The sequence below is a fragment of the Stegostoma tigrinum genome, chromosome 6, assembly GCF_030684315.1.
Source record: "Stegostoma tigrinum isolate sSteTig4 chromosome 6, sSteTig4.hap1, whole genome shotgun sequence".
In the NCBI taxonomy this organism is placed as follows: domain Eukaryota; kingdom Metazoa; phylum Chordata; class Chondrichthyes; order Orectolobiformes; family Stegostomatidae; genus Stegostoma; species Stegostoma tigrinum.
This window is the reverse complement of record NC_081359.1, coordinates 69,157,435-69,179,090: the sequence shown is the minus strand read 5'-3', so window position 1 is coordinate 69,179,090 and position 21,656 is coordinate 69,157,435. Positions and strand designations below refer to the sequence as shown.

Genomic DNA, 21,656 nt, shown 5'->3' with positions numbered 1-21,656 from the left:
TTTGAAAGAGGTATCCAATTACGTCCACTTCCCTGCTCTTCCCCCAAGCTCTGAAATGGTCGCCTCTTCAAGTACTTATCCTATTCCTTTCTGAAAGTTCTACTGAGTTTACTTATTGGATATTGCAAATAATTGTTACTCCTAATCTTGTATTCATGTTTATGTAGGTCTTGGAACTTTTAAATAATGAGCACGTATAAAGTGTCTACAAAAGATGGATTTTACTAACATTCTGATATTCAAATAAATATCAAGAATTATTCAGTTTATTCATTTTAGTGGGTACAAAAAAACACAATTTATTACACAGTACAATATTTTGTTTTGACTATACATTGTAGACTGAGGTGTAAACTATCATTCTTCTTCAAGTTAGACAGATGCAGACTGTGGTAGTTTGAATGACATAATAATTGTAGTGAATGAAATGGAAACAGCAAACAAGAAGACAATTCATTTTCTTCATTACAAAAGTATTTTATACGTTAATAAGATGAGGCATTAATTTTTCTATATTGCAATGAAACGTCCCTAAATGGTTAAAAAAAACTATTTTCCACTACTGATTTTTTTCTTATTAACATACTTTCATTAAAAAGCAAGCATTTTACTTTGTTCCTTTTCAAAGAAAAAAAATCTTCCTTTTTTAAAGAAAAGATAACATGTGCAGTAAAATTCACAAATTTTACTTATTATTTCCATCCGTGGTTCAGTAGTTTTGTTTTCCAGTATAAGTGGTTCACGCCCATTTACTGTATGAATATTCTGAAATTTAGACTCAGGCTAATATGTTCATTGACTGCTATTTTCATAATGTGTCTTAGGGCAAAAGCCAAGTGTGATTTTTCTTTTCTAGCAATGGGTTCTTCACATCTGAATTTCTACTAGTAATGATTTCAATTCCTTATTGGCATGTATTTCTTCAGAAGTTCTTAGTTGCTTTGTTCTGCAATCTTGACAGAACTTATCTGATATCAAATCAGACTGGGCTGTTTTAAACAGAGCTCATGCACACTTTTTCCTGATGGTGATCTGTTTCAAGCAAATTCTCCCCAACCCTGCTCTTTGTCTTCACATTTATTGAGGATTCTTGTAATGTTTTCACAGTCTGTGGTGCATTACTAGTCACCAAAACTGTTGTGTTTTGTTTTATAAGGCACTCAAATAGTATTTGGTTTTTATGGTAGATCTGATGCTACTATAGCCAATCCTGGATTCTGTCTAATGGTAGGAACAGTGTGCACGGCCTTTGAGCAGTCTGGAGTCAATACACGGCCATTTTCTCCAACACTTCCAGTTATGGACAATCTGGCTTTGTTTCTCACAGCTTCCGAAAAGGTCAACTGGATTGAAAGAAAAAAAAATACTGTTACTGTATGGCCTCATTTTGATTAAAAACAACAACAAAATACAGTAAACACCAAGAAGTCTTAGCTAAGAAATAAGCAGCCGAACACTGTATCATCCTCTTAAGTATTTCTTTTATGGCCATTGCTCAATATGTAAGCAAGCAGTACCACTAGACATCATACCACAACACTACATTACAAATGCACCACCCACTTTATTAGGCCCTAAATCCTACCCCTAAATTTTAACACTTTCGGTTCCATATACGTTGTAACCTTCTCTATATGTTGCTAAATTCTGGGTATTCTGCGAAGAAGTTGGATTAAAATTCTGTGTACTCTTTGCCACCTTCATTCTCTTCGCCTCTGCCCTGGACTTGTAACAGAATTCTACCAAAGCCACCAGCATTGCCAAACCAAGGCCTCCAACTAGAATATAGAAGACTCCAGCTACGTTGCTAAGGCTCAAAGCGCTCGTCTTGTCCTAAGAAGAAACAAGGCAAATTGATTAGACCATTGAAGAGATTGCTCATGTAACAAAGACAAGGCAATACATTGACAAAACTATAACCCATATTTAAAGCAATTTCTTGAGGAAATGTTGTAAATGATTTGCATTATCTAAAGTGAGGATATAATTTTGCACACATAGAAGTAACTGAATAGGATCTGGTAAATGATTTGCCGCTATTAGCAAATCCTATCTGAAGATAAATCATGATCTTGCAATATAGTGCCTCTTTATTTGTCTTCTAAAATATCACAAGATTATAAAAGGGGTATTGGTAATCAATGGGGCCTATATCAGAATGTTAATATTTTAGACTCTTTTTAAATAAAGCAGGCAAGCATCAAATAGATTTTCTATGCAATGCAAGTAAGTTTTGAAGATGTTAAAAGGTGAAGTGCCATTTTGTACTCTGTGGTGTACACAATTCTTTTATGTTAGGTATGACAATAATAGTTTTGAAGGTAACAAATATAAGAATATGGGAGAAAGATTATGTATGGCTGAACCTGACAGACTTTTGATTGCAAATCTCATTCAATTAATTAATGTAGTGTAGAAAGGAGCCATATTAACTGGTGCAAATGATGTTTTTGGGAGGAATTTTCACCTTTAGAGGCAAAGTTTGAGGTTTTGCTGATTCACCAGAATGTCATCTAAGGTTTTCTGAAACTTTACCTGAATTATGTAGTACTGAGGGAGTAGTACCTCCCTTTGGATAATATTCAAATTGCTCTTTTGGTTGAATAACAAAGATGCATGGCAGCAATCTAAGGGAGATATTCTGGACAACATTTGTCCTTCAACCACAAATTAACTGGTCATTTATATTATACTGTTTGTCAGGTTTTGCTACTTGCCTTCATATCAGGTATTATACATTCACAGTAAGTCATTTATGGGTAGCGGTTTGTGTTGTTTCTGAGAGGCATGTTAAGATGATTTTTTGCTTTAAATAAGCAGATAAAATAAAGCTAAAATTTCAGTCATTTTTCATGTAATTCATTCAACTATCATGTTAATTGTTACTCTTAAAGGTTAAAATTGTGTCTCACTATATTTTTTTGTTCCTGAATAGTTATTCAATGTATTATTCATTTATTACTTTTGCAGTGTTTATTAGGTTGAATATATTGCACCAAAGTTATCAGTAACGATTGTTAATGACTACCGCATTGAGACATAGTGCTGTGTGTCCTAATTTTCAAATGCAGTAAACTTGATTTTAAGTCTTTCCTAATCTTGACCAAATATATCATAATTAACTAAGAGAGTTGAGAAAGTGTCATTGTGATTACACAAAAAAATGCAACATGTTGATGCTGAATATATCATGTTCAGTTATAACTATATCTACAAGTTGGTATTTATACTCCTAAACTGTTCTGAGAAGACAACAGTAGGTCCCAAACTGCAGTGACTGACCTTACTTCCAGAGTCCTTGGCTCCACATTCACCTTTATCGTACCACCATTTGTTTTTCAGCTTGTCTAAGATGCCTTGCTCACTGAGTTTCAAAACTGCAAGGTTTACAGGAACTCTTCACGTGGAAAATAACATAAATAACATTATATATGTTATTTTATGTTATTCAATTAAAGCTGCACAGAATTTATTTACAAAGTGATAAAGCGAAGCCCCAGACGAAGTATGCTGCAAAGACCCCAAGTACAGAAACAGACATATAACTGGGACCTGCTGTATCGCTTTAGGTAATAGGCACATGCTGCTAGGACAGTATTTAAATAAGAGCAAGTACAAATACTGTGAAACCAGAAATATTGGCAGCAAGGCTTTAAACACTGTTTTCATTGTTTAAAAACCTGTCAGGTTTAAAGGAACTATAGACTATTAAATATAATGTGACAGACATATATACTTACATTATATATAATTTACAGAATGACTGTGTTGGAAAGATGAGGCAAATATTTGTGCTTTTACAGTACTTGTGTCATCTTGCTACTTGTGAAAAAGAATAAAATTCTCAAGATTTTAGCTGCTGCTGTTGTGCAACATTGACAGTTACAGTTGAGCTCATTTTATATACTAGCAGACGTACCCATTACTAGTAGCACTGTTACCCGCTTGTGGTGACATTGAGGCTAACCTTGGAGTCACCTCCCCCGCTGCCACACTCTCCTTTGTCGTACCACCATTTGTTTTTCAATTTGTCCAAGAGTCCTTGTTCATTCAGTTTTAAAACTGCGAGGTTAACAGCATTTCTTGAAACGATAAAACATACTTGTAAGAAAGTGCACAGCTGTTAAAAATTGAGACGGATGCGGACAAATAGTAATCTCTTCTGTTCCATGCTAAATGAAACTTTCATTTTGATTTGCACCTTTGACTCAGCAATCACGTTTTGAAAAAGCCATCCTATACAAATACTTTAGTACAGTTAAGTACTAGATGAGGGGCTCCCTTATTGTAAAGTCAGTGGGGGTGGTTTTAACTTTTAGCAACAGCAAACGACTGATTGGTCGTCCATCATGTTCCTTGCTGATTTCCTTTACTTTGATGCAAGGATAAATCAGACAGGATAAAACAAACAGCATCAATAAAAGACCATTAATACAAAACCACTTGTTTTACACACTTGTCAAAAGATAAAATTATCCCCAACATGTCTACTCACTTTGTGTCGCTGCAGGGCGAGCAAATTATATTCAATAACTACACTACCATGAGGTAGAAAGAAACATTAGTGAAGGACAGAAATCAAATGGAAAACAGAACAAAGTCAGAACTCGTGAAAAACAATGATAAAATTGTCACTTGAATTGATCAATTTATACAATTTTCAGTGTGAATGGAACCCATATGCCTCACCGTATTGACGAAGGCACAAGCCCCACAGTGGAATGTCTATTCTAATTCCCCCCCTACTCCCAGGACCTCACATTGTTTCTCTTGAGGTATGTATTTGACTTCCCTTAAAAGTTGTTATCTTCAATAGTTACTTGGTATTGCATTCTGGCATAATGGCCCAGATCTTCCAATAGAAAGATACTTGTTGCTGCAGTCTCAACACGAGCTGTGCATCAAAATCATCTGGAAATGCCTGTGCAGCTGACTTTGCAGGAATTTCCTGGGAAGTTGAAACTTCCAGTAGGCAATTACTTGACATTTGAACTCTGCTGACTTTGAAACTGAGTCAGAGACATCAGAAGGTTCTCATTCACTGACCTGAATCATTAGCCAGGTGAAGTGAGATAAATTAAAACTTGTTCTAACTCCGTACCATCTGGAAAATTGACTATTCCAACTCATCAATGACATCCTTTTTCTCTACTCAACCTGACCCCACCCCCGGACCTAATATTTCCCAACTCACCACCACACCCAACTTCCCACAGAGGCACTCAATCCAACATCCTAGCACCACCTCACCCCAATTCCCAACTCTACCATCTTGACTATATATGACCATTCTCTGATTGATCCAGTCCTGACAACCACCACATGACATTCCCCTGCCGTGTGACCTGACTTTCAACCTATCCCAAGCCCTCACACACTTACTTGGTACCATACCCTCTTCCAGCACCCGGATTCATCAATCCTTGGCACCTTTGCACCTACCAACTGAGCACCTGTACTCCTCACCCATGTGACACTCCAATCCACCCAACATAGCTGCCATTCTACTCCCTCACTTACCTTATCTCTCTTTGGCTGCCAAAATGGCTCAAGAAAGTAAACCACACAATTCTGCATTTACTGCTGCAAAAGGGCATATGGTTTCAGCATTGACCCAGTCTGCCGCGGGATATGAAGATTTTAGGACTCATCTATGCTGCTTTGTATTGGAAAGTGCTTGTATTGAAAGTTTACCTAAAAACCTGCACCAGGATAAGACTTTTAATTTGATGTAGGCTGGAAATCGGAATTCTGACCCAGATGAGAAGATTCTAGCCATTGTATTTTTTGCATTGTTCTAATAATTTTAACATTCCAAATTGACACACATGTAAGAATTATTTACTGACCTATTCCTATCTTGGACTCTACTGCCAGAGAAAACTCAGTAAAATTGACACAAATGGCAATACATTGGAGCATAAATAAACGGCTCAAGATATCTTCAAGTTTATCTGTGAGAAGGCCCATCAAACCTAATGAAAAAATTGTAGTGATTTTTCTGTAATTCAACACAATGAAGCAGAGTGGTAAGCTCTTCATCAAAATGAAGAATTAACGTTAAAGCCTCAACTGGCCATACTGAGAGAACAGCCCTGAGAGTGAATACACTGCTAGCAGTACCCAATTTATATAATACAGAAAACAGCCGTATATCTTGCTGGATATACATACACTGACAATGCATGCTTGGCAAAAAGCTTGTATGTCAAGCATGCCAGACTAGCTGCACTGATGTGAACCTAACCTGCAGGCAATCATGCCCTCTTTTCATAAGCCAAAACTAGGATCTTGAAATAACAATCATAAAATGATTATGTTTGCACATGCCTTGGAAACATGTACTATGAGCATTGAGTCCTAGTTGACTTGGTCAATCCAACAAATTGCGTTATTTTAAAATATCTGCACTTTGGAATACACAACTATAAGCTTCTGACGTAACATTTAAAGGAGCCGAAATGTTGTTGTAGAAAGGGGCATTTCTATTATGTTCTTTTTGTAACAAAATAGGTAATGATAAATATACTAAGCTGTTGGTTTTCCTTTTACCCTTTCAGTATTGGATTTCCTTAAAGGCTTTTGTAATATGCATCTGATAATATCTGCATGAAATGATTTTCCATCTAACTGGAGAGATATACAGAATAACGTATCATTTTAATGTACAGTGGTTTTCTAACTGAACTGGATCTAAATAATCATACACACCAGGCAATACAGCGGACCAGTTCTCTGGGCCTGCTAATACTTAGTCTCATAGAGTTGCAGGGTGCAAATTTTGGCACTTATTTTACAACATGTAGGTTTCTGATTCCAGCTGTGAGACACTGAAGTGTTCCATCACAGATGATCCACTGAATATCAACATTAATGGACAAATGGCAAATCCTCATGTTTCAGACATCAAAGAAAGTTCACCACCTCATATAGTTCAAGTACAGAATTACAGAATTAATCACATCAATCAAGATTGTTGGAGAGAGAATGCATTGCTATAAATCCAGCCAGTATTTTGTTCAAGGGTTGGTCTCAGAAATGCATGAGAAGAGTGTGACAGAGTGGCAAGATATATCTATTTTCCATATGTCTGCAATTATGAATTATCAAATGACTATTTCACTGGTATACATATGTCAGAATAGCTTCATTCTTAATAGTCAAACAACAGCCCAAAATCAAAACCAGGCCACATTAGAAACCCAAAGATAACAAAGAATTTTCTTGATTGGTTCCCCCTATCATCAGGTTCAATACCTATCCGTTTCAGTATTGACAATTTGTGGCTGCACTATGATCTACCTTAGCACTACCTCTGTTTCTTTTCACTGAGACTGTCAAGAAGTAAATAGCAGCAATATCATGGGAGTGTCATCAGCTTCAAGTTCCACTGACTCCATGTCATGAACCATCACACTGGTGTCCCTTCATTATTGCTGGCTTAATATCACTTCATAGCCTCTATACCAGCTTACTGCCAATTCATGCTACCCATCCTCCCACTCACCTTCTCTTTCCCTTATACCTTTCATGACAACTCACCCAGTTTCCTCAGGACCCAAGTTGAGAACAAATAAAATAAGGTTCTGTCTGTTTTGATGACTTCATACTGTTTGTTGATTAAAAAAAAGCATACTTGCATTCCTTCAATAAATAACTAATTTCCCTTGTAACAACAAGTACTTGCATTCAGCCTCACATCAAAGACTTTATAAGCCCCTGGAACGGTAATGTTGACACGTAATCAGCTGTGTTGAAAAGTTGTGAAATTAATCTCACAGGGAATTAAAATGCCTTGACAGCTTGATAGTTCCGATGAGTTTATCTACTTTTTTACATATACCAATGTTTTTATTACACAGTCTTGTTGGCCAGAGGACACTTGGTCTCTTCCAAAGATTACCGTACCTTTCTAAAAAGGTATCGTTCCTCTCCAAAAGGTTGGCCTACCTGTCCAAAAGACTATCTTACCTCTCCAAAGACATCCAGTAAGTTTAGACCTTCCTTGAAAAGTGTAAAGCCCTTAACTCATGTTTTAGCCATTCACTAATGAAAATTGGATCTTTTTGAAAGTAGCTACATGCTCATACATACAGTCACCTCAGTGAACTGCAAATGTGCAAATTATAACCTGTCCCCATTTCCCATCCAAGCTGGATATTGGGTTCAGGAATGGGATTTGTAGAATTGACGCTGAGGTACAATTATATTAAGCCTCTTCCTCTTTCGAAAAATCAGGCCTACGTCTGCAGTAACAGTTCAAAGAGAAGATGACCACTACTTTAACAAGTCAACTACATGTGGTATTGGAACAATCATATCAAATTTTAAAGAATGGAAAAAACAAGTTTGGTAACAGTGAAAAGTGAGGGACAAATAAGTTCCCTTGCAAGCTGTGTAGTTACTGCTACATTAGCCAATGGGAAAGTTCAGGCTTGTCTTTTCATTGCTACCCCAGCATAACTTGATTTGGACTTTCTTGGTGTAAGAGTCAGGATGTCAAATTTGTGAGAAAACCATCTCTTTTATGGTCACAGACTGTTCTTATCCCTCCAGGCACACCAGACCTAACAGGAGTGGAAGCAGTAACAAAAAGTACTGGTTATGTCAAATAATGTCCATGATCGCAGACATTTGAACATCATTAGTTGTGAGAATGAAATAACTGGTAGTTACTGGGATGAAAGTTCCCTAGAAGAATGTAAGAGAAATAACTGTATGATCTTGCACTCCTGATGGATATCATATCATATGGAAATGTGAGTTAAAGATGTGGCTACAACACCATAGCCCTGATTCTCTGATTCACATTCCATATGAAAGTAATTACTCATCTGGAGCACAGAATCATAGAATAAACTTCTACCTACTGGATAACACCAAGCTTTGATGTGAAGGTAATGATGCTATAAAATGTAATTTAAAATGTTTCCTTTCACTGGATATTCCAAAATGCTTTTGCCAATATTACATGTATCCTGCTATCTATAATAATCTATTGACAGTATAGCACCTTAACAGGCTGTGGAGACTGGGTAAGCTATATAATTAAAACAGTTTTCTTCTTTCTACTGAGCATATTGCTAAGTTTTCTGTAAAATGAATGGAAATTAAACTTGTTTGCCATGCAATTCTTGATGCCTACACTAAAATTCATGTGTGGTCTATTTGTTGAGTAAGAAAAACCGCTGCATTATAAAATTGCTGAAGTGGAATTGTTTTGCTCTCCCCTCCTACAGCTTTTGTGTCACTAAGGAAAATGCAATTGTTCTATTTTTCACTCCTGGAACATTCATTACCTGCATACTTTTTAAAGATGTGGAATGAGATCATGCACATACCAGTCACACAAGATAAAAGAAATACAAGGGACATCAGGGTAGGTGGAATACTATAACAACACAATGACATATTGTTATACTATCCCACCCACCTTAATGGGGAGTTCTTAGGCGTTGCCACTCCATATCCTTTGGAATCCAGGTTGCCTCCTACTTTCATGGTATCGCATGGTTTTCTTTGCTCAATATATTCGTTCATTGTGGACTCCAGAAGGAAAGCGAACTTGCCCTTGGACTTGCGAACACGTGCCACACCCTCAGCTGTGGTCTTGGTGAAAACAGAAGGTTCCGCAGATTTCATGTAGGCCCACATTTTTTCATATATTGCTATTTTTGATCTCTGGAAAAAAGAAACTAGAATCAGCACAACATGTATTGATCCAACTCCACTCATATAGCAAACACTCCAAGTCGCTTAGAAGCTGTGCAGTAACTGAAGAATTTGGTGCGATAACTGAATGGGCTGGAGAAGCCAATTTGATCTCTTTTGAGCAGAGAAGGATAAAGGAAGATTTATAATATCATCAAAGGTTTATAACAACATAAAATGAGAGGACCTGTGATAATGAAATGTGAGGCTGGATGAACACAGCAGGCCCAGCAGGATCTCAGGAGCACAAAAGCTGATGTTTTGGGCCTAGACCCTTCATCAGAGAGGGGGATGGGTTTGAGGGTTCTGGAATAAATAGGGAGCGAGGGGGAGGCGGACCGAAGATGGAGAGAAAAGAAGATAGGTGGAGAGGAGAGTATAGGTGGGGAGGTAGGGAGGGGATAGGTCAGTCCAGGGAAGATGGACAGGTCAAGGAGGTGGGATGAGGTTGGTAGGTAGGAAATGGAGGTGCAGCTTGAGGTGGGAGGAAGGGATGGGTGAGAGGAAGAACAGGTTAGGGAGGCAGAGGCAGGTTGGACTGGTTTTGGAATGCAGTGGATGGAGGGGAAGAGCTGGTCTGGTTGTGTGGTGCAGTGTGGGGAGGGGATGAACTGGGCTGGTTTTGGGATGTGGTGGGGGAAGGGGAGATTTTGAAGCTGGTGAAGTCCACATTGTTACCATTGGGCTGCAGGGTTCCCAAGCGGAATATGAGTTGCTGTTCCTGCAACCTGCGGGTGGCATCATTGTGGCACTGCAGGAGGCCCATGATGGACATGTCATCTAAAGAATGAGAGGGGGAGTGGAAATGGTTTGCGACTGGGAGGTGCAGTTGTTTATTGCGAACCAAGCGGAGGTGTTCTGCAAAGCGGTCCCCAAGCCTCTGCTTGGTTTACCCAATGTAGAGGAAGCCACACCGGGTACAGTGGATGCAGTATACCACATTGGCAGATGTGCAGGTGAACCTCTGCTTAATGTCTGCCCACTGCATCCCAAAACCAGTCCAACCTGTCTCTGCCTCTCTAACCTGTTCTTCCTCTCACCCATCCCTTCCTCCCACCCCAAGCCGCACCTCTATCTCCTACCTACCTACCTCATCCCACCTCCTTGACCTGTCCGTCTTCCCTGGACTGACCTATCCCCTCCCCACCTCCCCACCTATACTCTCCTCTCCGCCTATCTTCTTTTCTCTCCATCTTCGGTCCACCTCCCCATCTCTCCCTATTTATTTCAGAACCCTCACCCCATCCCCCTCTCTGATGAAGGGTCTAGGCCCGAAACGTCAGCTTTTGTGCTCCTGAGATGCTGCTGTGCCTGCTGTGTTCATCCAGCCTCACATTTCATTATCTTGGATTCTCCAGCATCTGCAGTTCCCATTATCACTGAGAGAACCCGTAGTTTGTTACAGCACAACAAAGGGCCAATGAGCCAATAAAAAAAAGTCCTACAGGACCATGGTGTTCCTCTGTCATCGCAGAGAGAGACTGGTGGTGGTTTAACTTCAGAATCACCATGCCAAGGGGAAAGGTTGAGTAGGAGAGTACTTGGCAGTAACTTCAAGGGAATTGAACTCACACTGTTGGTATCACTGCTGTATTGCAAACCAGCCATCCAGCCAAGTGAGACTATTGTCAACACAATGTCTTTGAAAGAGCAATTTAGCTACTGCCCCTTCTCTGCTTCTCCATATAGCCCTACACATTCTTCTTTTTTAGATAATAATCTGACTCCCTCCTGAACGTTCAATTGAAGCTGCCTCCACCATTGTCTTAAACAGTATGTTCCAGATCTTAACCAATCATTGCATGAGAAAATTTATAACACCTTTGTCACTTCTTTTGCCAATGATCTTAAATCTGTGTTCTCTTGGCCTCAATTCTTTCATCAACTGTAACTGTTTGTCCCTGTCAACTCTTCAAACCCTTCATGATTTGGAATACATCTGTCAAATTTCCTTTAGACCTTCTCTGAGGAAAACAATTTAAACCTTTTCAGTCCATTTGTGTCATTGAGGTTCCCCACTGTGTAACCATTCATTTGATTATTTTGTGCATTCTCTCCAATGGCTTCATGCCTTTCTTAAAGATTAACACACAGACTAGATAAAATTCTCCAGCTGAGGCTGAACCAGTTTTCTATAAAAGTTAAACATGGCTTTCTTGTTTATGCATTCTATGTTCCAATTAGTAAAGCCTAGGATACTATATGTTCTACTAACTACACTCTAAACCTGTTCTGGCACCTATCATGCACATACAACCCTTAGGTCCCTCTGTTCCTGTATCCTCTTAGAATTGAACCCTTTATTCCAAATTGTCTCTCCGCATTTTCCTGACTAAAATGAATAACATCATTCTGCATTAAGTTTCAGCTTCCATTTAGGGTGGCATGATGGTTCAGTGGCTAGCAGTGCTACCTTAACTGTGCCGGGGCCCTGGTTCAATTCCACCCTCTGGTGAACGTCTGTTTGGAGATTACACATTCTCCCCATGTCTGTATGGGCTTCCTCTGGGTGCTCTGGTTTCTACCCACAGTCCAAAGATGTGCAGTTTGGGAAGACTGGCCATATTAAATTGCCCACAGTGTCCAGGGACGTGCAGGCTGGGTGGATTAGCCATGGGGAATACTGGGTTACCGGGAATGTGTAGGGGGGTGGGTCTGGGTGGGATGCTTGCCAGAGGGTCAGTGTGGACTCAATGGACTAAATGACCTGCTTCTATGATTTCACCAATTTATCTACATCCTTTTGATTTTTCATACAACCTTTCTCACAATTCACAATTATTCCAAGTTTTTGTCATCCACAGATTTTGAAACATTGTCCCGAACAGTGAGGTACAGCATATTAATATACACCTTGGGAACAACAGGGGTCCTAATTCCAACCCTGAGAAATTTCTCTGCAAATTTTCTTAGAATTTGTAAATCATTTGTTAACCACTACTCTGTTTTCTGTCATTCAGCTCATTTCATTTCAATGTTACTGCTATCCCTTTTATCTCTGGGCTGGACAGCTGGTTTGCAATGCAGAGGACCACCAACAGTGTGGGTTCAATTCCCACGTGGACTGAGGTTACAATGAAAAGACTCCTTCTCAACCTCTCCCCTCACCTGAGGCATGGTGGTCCTCAGGTTAAACTCACCACCAGTTATCTCTCTCTAATAAATGAATAATCCTATGATCTGGTAAGATTATGGCAACTGCAACTTATATTTACTTCTGTTGTTATTATTCTTTATTAAATACCTATACATCATATCAACTGCATTACCCTGTTCAATCCTCTCTCTTAACCTCATTATAAATGTCAACAAATTAGTTAAACACAATTTACCCTTATCCACACTGCATTTCCTTAGTTAACTTATATTTGTCCAAGTAACAGTTAAGACTGTCACAAATTGTTGTTTCTAGAAGCTTCAACACCACCATAATTGAAATGTCAGGTTTGATGTCCCTGTCTTATCTGTACACCATTACTTGAAGAATGATGTTAACTTTTGCAATCTCTGGTCTTCTGCCTCTTTGGCTGAGTCAAAGGAAGACTGGAAAACTTCCACCAATACCTGCATATTTTACATGCTGAATTGTGTGTCCTTCGACGCGTGTTCTCCAATCAGATTGCAATATCAAACAATGTATCAAATGTCTCCTCTTTGTCAATATTAAATTCTTCAATCTGAACTAATCCCTCTTTCCATCATACTTTTCTCCTGGTAAAGACAGGCACAAAGTATTAATTTCCTATGTTGGCTATGCTATCTGTTTTAGTCCTAAGTGTCCTTTTATTTCTGAATTAGCCACAAACTTATAGTATTTATATGCCTTTTGAAGCTTTTATGTCAGTTGCCAGTCTGTTTTTACACAATCCTTATGCCTTTCTTTTTTGCATCATCACTTCCCTTCTGAGCCTTGTATGTTCAGTCTAGTTCTCAGTTGTACTTTCTACCTGATATCTGTCATAGGTACATTTCTTTCTTCTTTATTTTACTCTTCATATCTTTCAACATTCAAAAGAGCTCTAAATTTTCTTTCGCCAGCTTTCCCCTTCATGAATATATACTTTGAAATATAGCTAAACCATCTAATGTTTTTGAGAAGATTTGGAGCTTGGGTTGTGGCTGACATTGTAGATTTGGTCACCAAGCCAATGTGTTTGGTTGCAGACATTTCGTCACCCTGCTAGATAACATCATCAGTGCGCCTCTGGTGAACCATTGGTGCTCTGTCCCTCTTGTTATTCATTGGCTCCGTTTTCTGGGGTGGTTGGCATTACTTCCAGTTCTGTTTTCAGTGGGTTGTGTATTGGGTCCAGTTCAATGTGTTTGTTGATGGAGTTCCAGTTGGAATGCCCTCCAGGAATTCCTTTGGCTGGCTTGTGCTATTACGGATGTGTTGACCCAGTTGAATTTGTGTCCTTCTTTGTCTGTGTGTATTGAGACCAGTGAGAATTGGTTGTGTCTCTTGGTGGCTAATGGGTGTTTGCGTATCCTTAATGTCAGTTTTCTTCCAGTTTGGCCCATGTAATGTTTCTCACAATCCTTGCATGGTATTTAGTATATTACGTTAGTTTATTGCTTGTGGGTGTGGGATTCTTTATATTCGTCAGTAGTTGTCATTGGTGGTATGTTGGTTGTTGGTTTGTGGGTTACCCCGATACCCAGGAGCCTGGGTAGTCTTGTGGTCATCTCTGATACATGGTAGGTATATGGTAGGGTGACTAGTGTATCTGACTGTGTTGTGTCTTCTTGGTGTGGCTTGTCACGGACGTAACTGTGGATCCCAAAAAGCATAATCCACCGTTACCTCCCGCAACAGACCACAACAAGGAGAAACAAACAGCCAGACACAATAATCACCGCACCATATATCAGAGGCGTGTCAGAGATGATCACAAGATGACTGACTCCTGTCTCTTTTTGGATAATTAATTATCCTATTATAATTGCTCTCCAATTAACATTACTATAATTCTCTTACTTCTCTGTAATTTCCATGCAAACAAGTTCACATAGTAATTCTCCACAGTTTTAATCTTTGTTGCTAAGATTTTATTCTACTTTCCTGCTTTGGAGATCAATAAAAGAGTAAATCTCAGCTGTCTAAGAACCTGTTTTACAAATAGCAGACAGCCCTCACTTTATTTAAGCTACCTTTAATTTTACTAGTCTTTGTTTAGGCCATGAAGTGCAACGTTTCAATGTACAAAGATGCTTCATTTCACTCCCTAGTCAAAACATTTCCATTAATAAGCAAAAGATACTCTAAAAAAGTAAGCACAAAGAATGACAGTCAAATCAGGAAGAAATAAAGTACTACCTAATAAAATTGACAGATATGACATGAAACAAAGTGTGACAATATTTCTGAGTGCTGGATCAAATGGAAGCATCAACCTGCATCTCAGCAGAAACCTTGCATTTTTTTCACTCATTCATGTCTGTTCCTTCCACATATCAAGAACATTCAATATTATCATAGCCTCTACCACATCTAGTAAAGTTTTGCAAAACATTCCCTAAACTTCAACATTCTGAAGATGGATCTTCAGAATATTCTCACATCTCTACTATTCAATACTGGCTTGCTGATCTCTACAAACAGCAATTTTCTCTCCACTTTCAGCAATATTAGAAGCATTGTGTAACATGGAGAGTTTGATCATTTCAACCAGTAGCAATTGTTGCATCTTCCAACTTTCTTCAATTCCATGCTGGCTACACATATATCCCTCTATGTTTGATCTGACTGAATATGGGCTCGCTTTGGTAATGTCGAACATCCAATCCTTTCAGACACAGAGAGGCTTACTCTGAAAAATTCTTTTGTAGAACCTGAGTCCAGTGTTCCGTAAGCAATTTCAGTTTGCTTTGAAAGATCTTCAGCACTTTCTATAGGTGACACCATTCTCTCTACAGTCAGGAAGGCTGCAAGATTTGCCGTGTAGGAAGAAATTATAATCAGAGTGAAGAACCACCACACTCCTCCGACAATGCGTCCAGATAGTGATCTAAATATTTAAAGAAAAGTATAGTTTTTAAATAATGCCCTGGACAGCAAGAATGACACATCTAATTCAACAAATTACAGGTCTTTGCATCATATGTTGTCACAATCAAAAATGTTTTTATCTCTCTGCATTATATTGCAACTATTTCAAAATCAATTTCTACTTAACAGACCCTTATTTAAAATGCCTCTGTTTTCGCAGTCAGCTCAATGCAGTAGCTTTGGAAAGGTTGGTTTGATCGCAGGAACAGTGACTCAAGCTGCCTGGTACTGTGTGTAACATGCCTTCTTCTAGCGAAAGCATATGGGGGAAAGAATATGAAGTGATATCATTCCAATTTCTGTTAATTCTAATGGGAAGCAATACTCAATCAAATAAAGTTGTGCTGCCTCCAGTCCCTGCACTTTTCTCCTCCTCAGTCATGTGGCAACTGCCCAATTATACAAGGTGTGACAATGGCATTGTGGTTTAAGTTGCATTGCCACCTATAAAAAATGTTTTGAAAACTACAGTAAAGCACGGATTAACAATCCACTTTATGAGATTTATATTTTGCAAATGTACAACTGAAATCCAAGCTCATGGCGACACTAAACTCTAGACAGTCTAACACTGTAAAGTTACGGAACTTTAATGCGTATCTTCTACGGCTTACAAGCTACTTTCAATAGCCATGAGAGGCAGATTAATTGGTGCAACAGCAGTCTGCTAATATTTGGCAAGGGAAAAAAAAAACTGGGCAGTAAGATCTGCTCCTTCATTACCAAAACAGTCTAATTTTCTTTGGATACTGCACGCTTCCATATTTAGGCTACTTTGGCTGATGCAATGTTACCAATTTTAAAGAAAAGGTTTAAAATTCACAGGATTAGAATACACTCGTCTTGTTGCCTTTACAAACATCAAACTGGAATATTATTAACTTGAATTTACATCACGTTTATGGACATGGCCAACAAATTGATGCTAGTTTCTGTAATAACTTGGAGCATCCTTGCAATGGATATACTCAGGCTGCCAGCTCTCAGGTGGTCAATGCAACTTTCAAAAGAATTTAACTTAAAAAGGTGATTAAAAAACATAAACATTTAAATAATTGACTTTGAAATGTTTCTCGCAGAGGCAAGATAACATTTTTATAACAAAGGTATCAGTTTGCATATTGTATTATTACATCAATAATGTCTAAGAATACTGAGTGAATGAAAACAACAAACAAGCTATGTGCAGAATTCAAAAGGTGATACAAGTGTCTAGATCATTCAATGAGAAAAAGTTGTAATCAGCAGCAAAGATCAATGAAACAGGACACTGCTGCTTTAAAATGCAACTCTCCTGATAACGCTGAAGGAGTCACCAGACACTATTGATGCACTTACTGGGTTACTGAAAACTGGAAAATTAAACTGTAATGTAAAAATCACAGCACAATCACAAGCACAGAGGGAGAGAAAGACAGAAGACAGCAAAAAGTAATGATACAAGAAACCAAAACATGAAAATATGGTAAATATTAATTTATTGAGACAATGAGTGTACAGAGAACAAAATAACAGACACCACATGTACAATCACTACTAAACAGTGACATTTCCTTAAAACAGCACAGGAATATCTTGCATATCAGACTGTAAGAATCTATCTTACCATAAGAAATTATTTCAGAAAGCTCTACCCTGATCATTGCAAAACAGCAGTTAAAAGTAGTACTTTGATTTTGGCATCTTTTCATCAACATTTCTTGTATTGCTAGACCATGTTGCTACTAATGCAAAGCAGTGATCAAAGTGAAAATAACATTTCTGTGGTGTAGTACATTCAGTTATAAGTGCATTCATCTAGTGATACAATTAAATATTAGCAGTTTATATACTTCTGTAAGAAAGTGATCTCAGGTTTGTTAAAGATAACAAAGTGTGAAGCTGGATGAACACAGCAGGCCAAGCAGCATCTCAGGAGCACAAAAGCTGATGTTTCAGGCCTAGACCCTTCATCAGCGCTCTGATGAAGGGTCTAGGCCCGAAACATCAGCTTTTGTGCTTCTGAGATGCTGCTTGGCCTGCTGTGTTCATCCAGCTACACACTTTGTTAAGTTGGATTCTCCAGCATCTGCAGTTCCCATTATTTCAGGTTTGTTAAAGGTTTGCTTTTCTCCTGTTGCTAATAACAGCTTAGGATCAACATCAATATAATGTGCTAATGCAGAATACAGTGCTATTCAAGCTACATTTGATAAAATTGGGAAATATTGAAAATAGTGCGGAGCTGGAGGAACACAACAGGCCAGGCAGCATCAGAGGTGCAGGAAAGCTGACGTTTTGGGTTGGTACCCTTCTTCAGAAAGCAACAAACAAGCTATGTGCAGAATTCAAAAGGTGATGCAAGTGAAGAAGGGTTGGAAAAAGGGTCCAGACCTGAAACGTCAATTTTCCTGTTCCTCTGATGCTGCCCTGCCTGCTGTGTTCCTCCTGCTCCACGTTGTGTTATCTCTGATCCCAGCATTGGCAGTTCTTACCATCTCTATATAGAAAATACATATCTTTAAGGTATTTTTACTTGGGCATTTCGTATTTGAATTTTAGTTGGATTTAAGAGATAGGGTATGAGTGAAAACCTTTCTGACAGAAATATTTTCAAAGATACTACTTTTATTCTTTCTGTCAGGAATGCTATAGTTGATGGAGACAATCAAAGTGAGCGTAAATTTATTACTGCTACAGTGTAAATCTGCAAAGGAAATACCATTCAATCTGTGGTACTTTATAAGGAAAGTGATCCAATAAATTGTGGAATATTACAGAACATATAGCTACATGAGATCTAACAACAGTCCACACCAATGGATTGTATTTGCTGACATTATCACATCTCACCCTAAATCTCTGAATGGACTGCCCCAAACCCAATGGGCTTCGTTGAAAGTTTTGAATACTGCTCCTAGGGCAGGAGGGCTGGGAGTCACCAGGAAGGGGGGAGGGAGTGGTGTCACATACTAGCTCAAATCAGCAGACACTGCTGTGGCTGCTGTTTGCACAATAATGTTCGAGGACAAAAGTCATCAAAGTTCAAATTTCCCACATTTCAGAGGGAAGTTCTAGGCCTGGAAGCCAAGTCAAGGTAGGGTGATAATGTATTTTATAAGTTGTGTATTATGATCGATCACCTTAGCCAAGCTGAACCTCCTTCAAGTTGCATCTTTGTACCTTACAATTAACCCTGTGCCTTCCTCCATTGAGTAACTCTGGCACTTGGCAGCTGTCGAACTCTGGCTGCCTCACCCGACTTACTCGAGACCAGGTTTTAATGAATCCACAATGATCTAAATTCCCTCATCATTAGGAATGGATGGATTTCAGGGCAACTGGTGGAGGGCGGAAAGGAAGGTGAGACTTCTGATTGTGCAACATCGTGGTCATTTTTGACCATTTGTCCCACCTTCATTCTGTCCTAATTCAGGAGAGGAAAATTCAGCCCTTATCTCCTGGTGGTATGGCTACTGGGCCTCCTGCACATTTTTTCATGGTGTGGAATATATGGATCAAATAGCTAATAGAAAGCCTCTGATAACCTTACTTTAAAAAACTCACTGCTACACGTTTTCTACATGTCAGTATGGACCTCCATTCTGTAGTGCTATTGATGAACTCTAACGAGTTTTGCTCCACTTAGCACAATATCCAATAGTACTTTTTCTTAGTTAGCACTGATGAAGAACTATAGTGCCATAGGCACTGCGGAACACTTTACACAAGAGGTATTTTCTTTCCTTATTTAAAAGATATATTGTTTAAGGCAGTCTTAATATTTACAAATATCTGAATGGAGAAATTAATTTTTCACTTAAATATAAATTGCAGACATGAGAAATTCCCTAATAGTACCTAAAAATTCAAAATAACAAATCCTTCAGTTACAGCATTGATCAAGTATGTTTAGAATATTCATTTTTAAAATATTGGCTCCAAAATACATGGACTTGACAAGCATTAAAATAAACTGTATTTTCTCCCCCAAAAGTGTGGACTAAGGTAACTGACCTTAGACATCATAGCAACAAGCACTGCAGTTGATCTGAGTGACCCTGGGCTAAAGAGGAAAAAGGTCATCCAGGATAGTTGGATCCTTCATTTATCTGGGTATTCTTGATCAGTAAACAGCCTGGAGTTATTTAATAATGTAACACTAAATCCCTACAGTGCAGAAAGAGGCCACTTGGCCCATCAAGCTTGCATCCACCCTCCGAACAGCATTAATGGCCTAAACATTAACAACTCAATTTAAAAACTGTAGCATAATATGTGCAATGAGTACATTACTATTTAACTGATCAGTAAACCTAGTAATAATTTTGCCAGATTTCAATAAAGTAAATAAGGAACAACTGTTTCCACTGGCAGGAGGGAGAGACTGAAGGTAATTGCCAAAAGCATTACGCAGAATATGAAAAGATGTTTATGCAATGAAATGTTACAAAGCAGAATGAACTATTGAAAAGGATAGTGGAAGCAGACACAATAGCAATATTCAAAAAAGAATTTGCAAAGATAATACTTTCTGGGTAATGGGGGTAAATCATAGAATAAGGGCTAACTGGAAAGCTTTCAAAGTGTCACCTTGGGCATAATGGTTGAATGGTTTCCTCTGTTGTATGATTTTATGAAATAAATCCTTCTCTTTATGACTTATGTTGGGTTAAATGCCCATGATATGTAACTACTCACTCATATAAAAATCCATAGCTGAACTTGGAACATCAATCATTGTCGAACGAGAAGAGTACACTTTCCTTTTGAACACACATTCACTCAGAAGCAAATGTGAGTTAAAAGGCTGACCAGGTGCCATGTGCTGCAGCAAGATATAGTAGTAAAGTAGAGCAGGGATGTTTTGCAATCAATGCATTGTTCCACATCAATACTGCTCAGACCACTAAAATGTAGTCTTCAAATTTCTCAAAATTAATAGCAGCCTTCCTTAGAAGCAGATTCAAGTTCAAAATGGCTATTCTTACAGCACTTTGCATATCGAAAAATCTCTCAATGACACCACAAGGTGGTGAAAATATAGGAACTGTGTGGACATTAGGATAATTACGAGCAAAGCTAGGAGAGGTAACAAAAGATGAAATCTACAAATAGATTTTGAGGAGTCTTCTGAATCCGAGCAAAAAGAAAATACGGCAGAAGATTCAGGAAGATAATTTCATTTGATTTTTGTAGGAGCATCCTTCTTCATTGGAAACCCAAATGGCAAAACAGTGCTTGAGATTGTGGCTCACAACAATTGTTTATGAGTAACTTTGCTTGTATAACTTTGCCTGTAATCAAAGAAGTAGGGGGATGAGAAAGAACTCAGAGCATAGTAGACTGATTGTGTGTATTTCCAACAGGGACTCAAATTATACATGGCAGCATTGTCAAATTTACAGCTATTTGGCTGAAATTCTATACTTTGAATAACTGACTGGGGTTTCATGGTTCACATTCAAAACTGTGGAAATTTTCCAAGCGGCAGGAAGCAGTGTGAAAAAGAACACTTCAAATTAAAACTGAGTGTCTGGAAGCTACACTAACTAACACCATTGATTTTTCAATAGCTTTAAATATCAACTTACAAAACACACATCAAATTTAAATAAAGCTGGCTGATTTCAGATGAGGCATTACTAAGGCTATGAATGTTACAGTGATGTCTGATAGTCATGTGGAGTTCTATATTTTGGTTGAAATCTGACTCAGAATGAGCACAGATGTGCGTTCAATAGGTGCTAATATAAACAAGTTTTCCAGCTGCACGTTTTATGAACAAGAGCCTGGGCTGACAGCCATTTACTGAGCTTTGTGCTTTGATTAATGAACAATTTAGTGATTCATTGTGACATATACCCCTGAATGACACACATATCGTCTTTATATTTTGCTTCCTTGTCTTATAAGG

General features: G+C 38.5%; 1 protein-coding gene across 13 annotated transcripts in view; it reads right to left on the bottom strand.

Annotated features, from left to right (window-relative positions):
• Positions 1–269: 269 nt before the first annotated feature.
• Positions 270–21,656, bottom strand: part of LOC125453697 (glutamate receptor 4) — a 225,062-nt gene continuing 203,675 nt past the window's right edge. For 2 of the 13 annotated variants that reach the window (XM_048533575.2, XM_048533582.2), the window contains exons 12-16: positions 15,521–15,719; positions 9,434–9,681; positions 3,968–4,082; positions 1,626–1,833; positions 270–1,343 (exon numbers count right to left, since the gene is read on the bottom strand). In XM_048533575.2, the coding sequence (XP_048389532.1) occupies positions 1,222–1,343; positions 1,626–1,833; positions 3,968–4,082; positions 9,434–9,681; positions 15,521–15,719 (892 nt within the window). In that variant the 3' untranslated portion in view covers positions 270–1,221. Of the gene's footprint in view, positions 1,344–1,585; positions 1,834–3,261; positions 3,398–3,919; positions 4,083–9,433; positions 9,682–15,520; positions 15,720–18,133; positions 18,240–21,656 lie in introns of those variants that run through there. The other 11 variants (XM_048533576.2, XM_059646625.1, XM_048533580.2 and 8 more) reach the window with 11 other exon arrangements.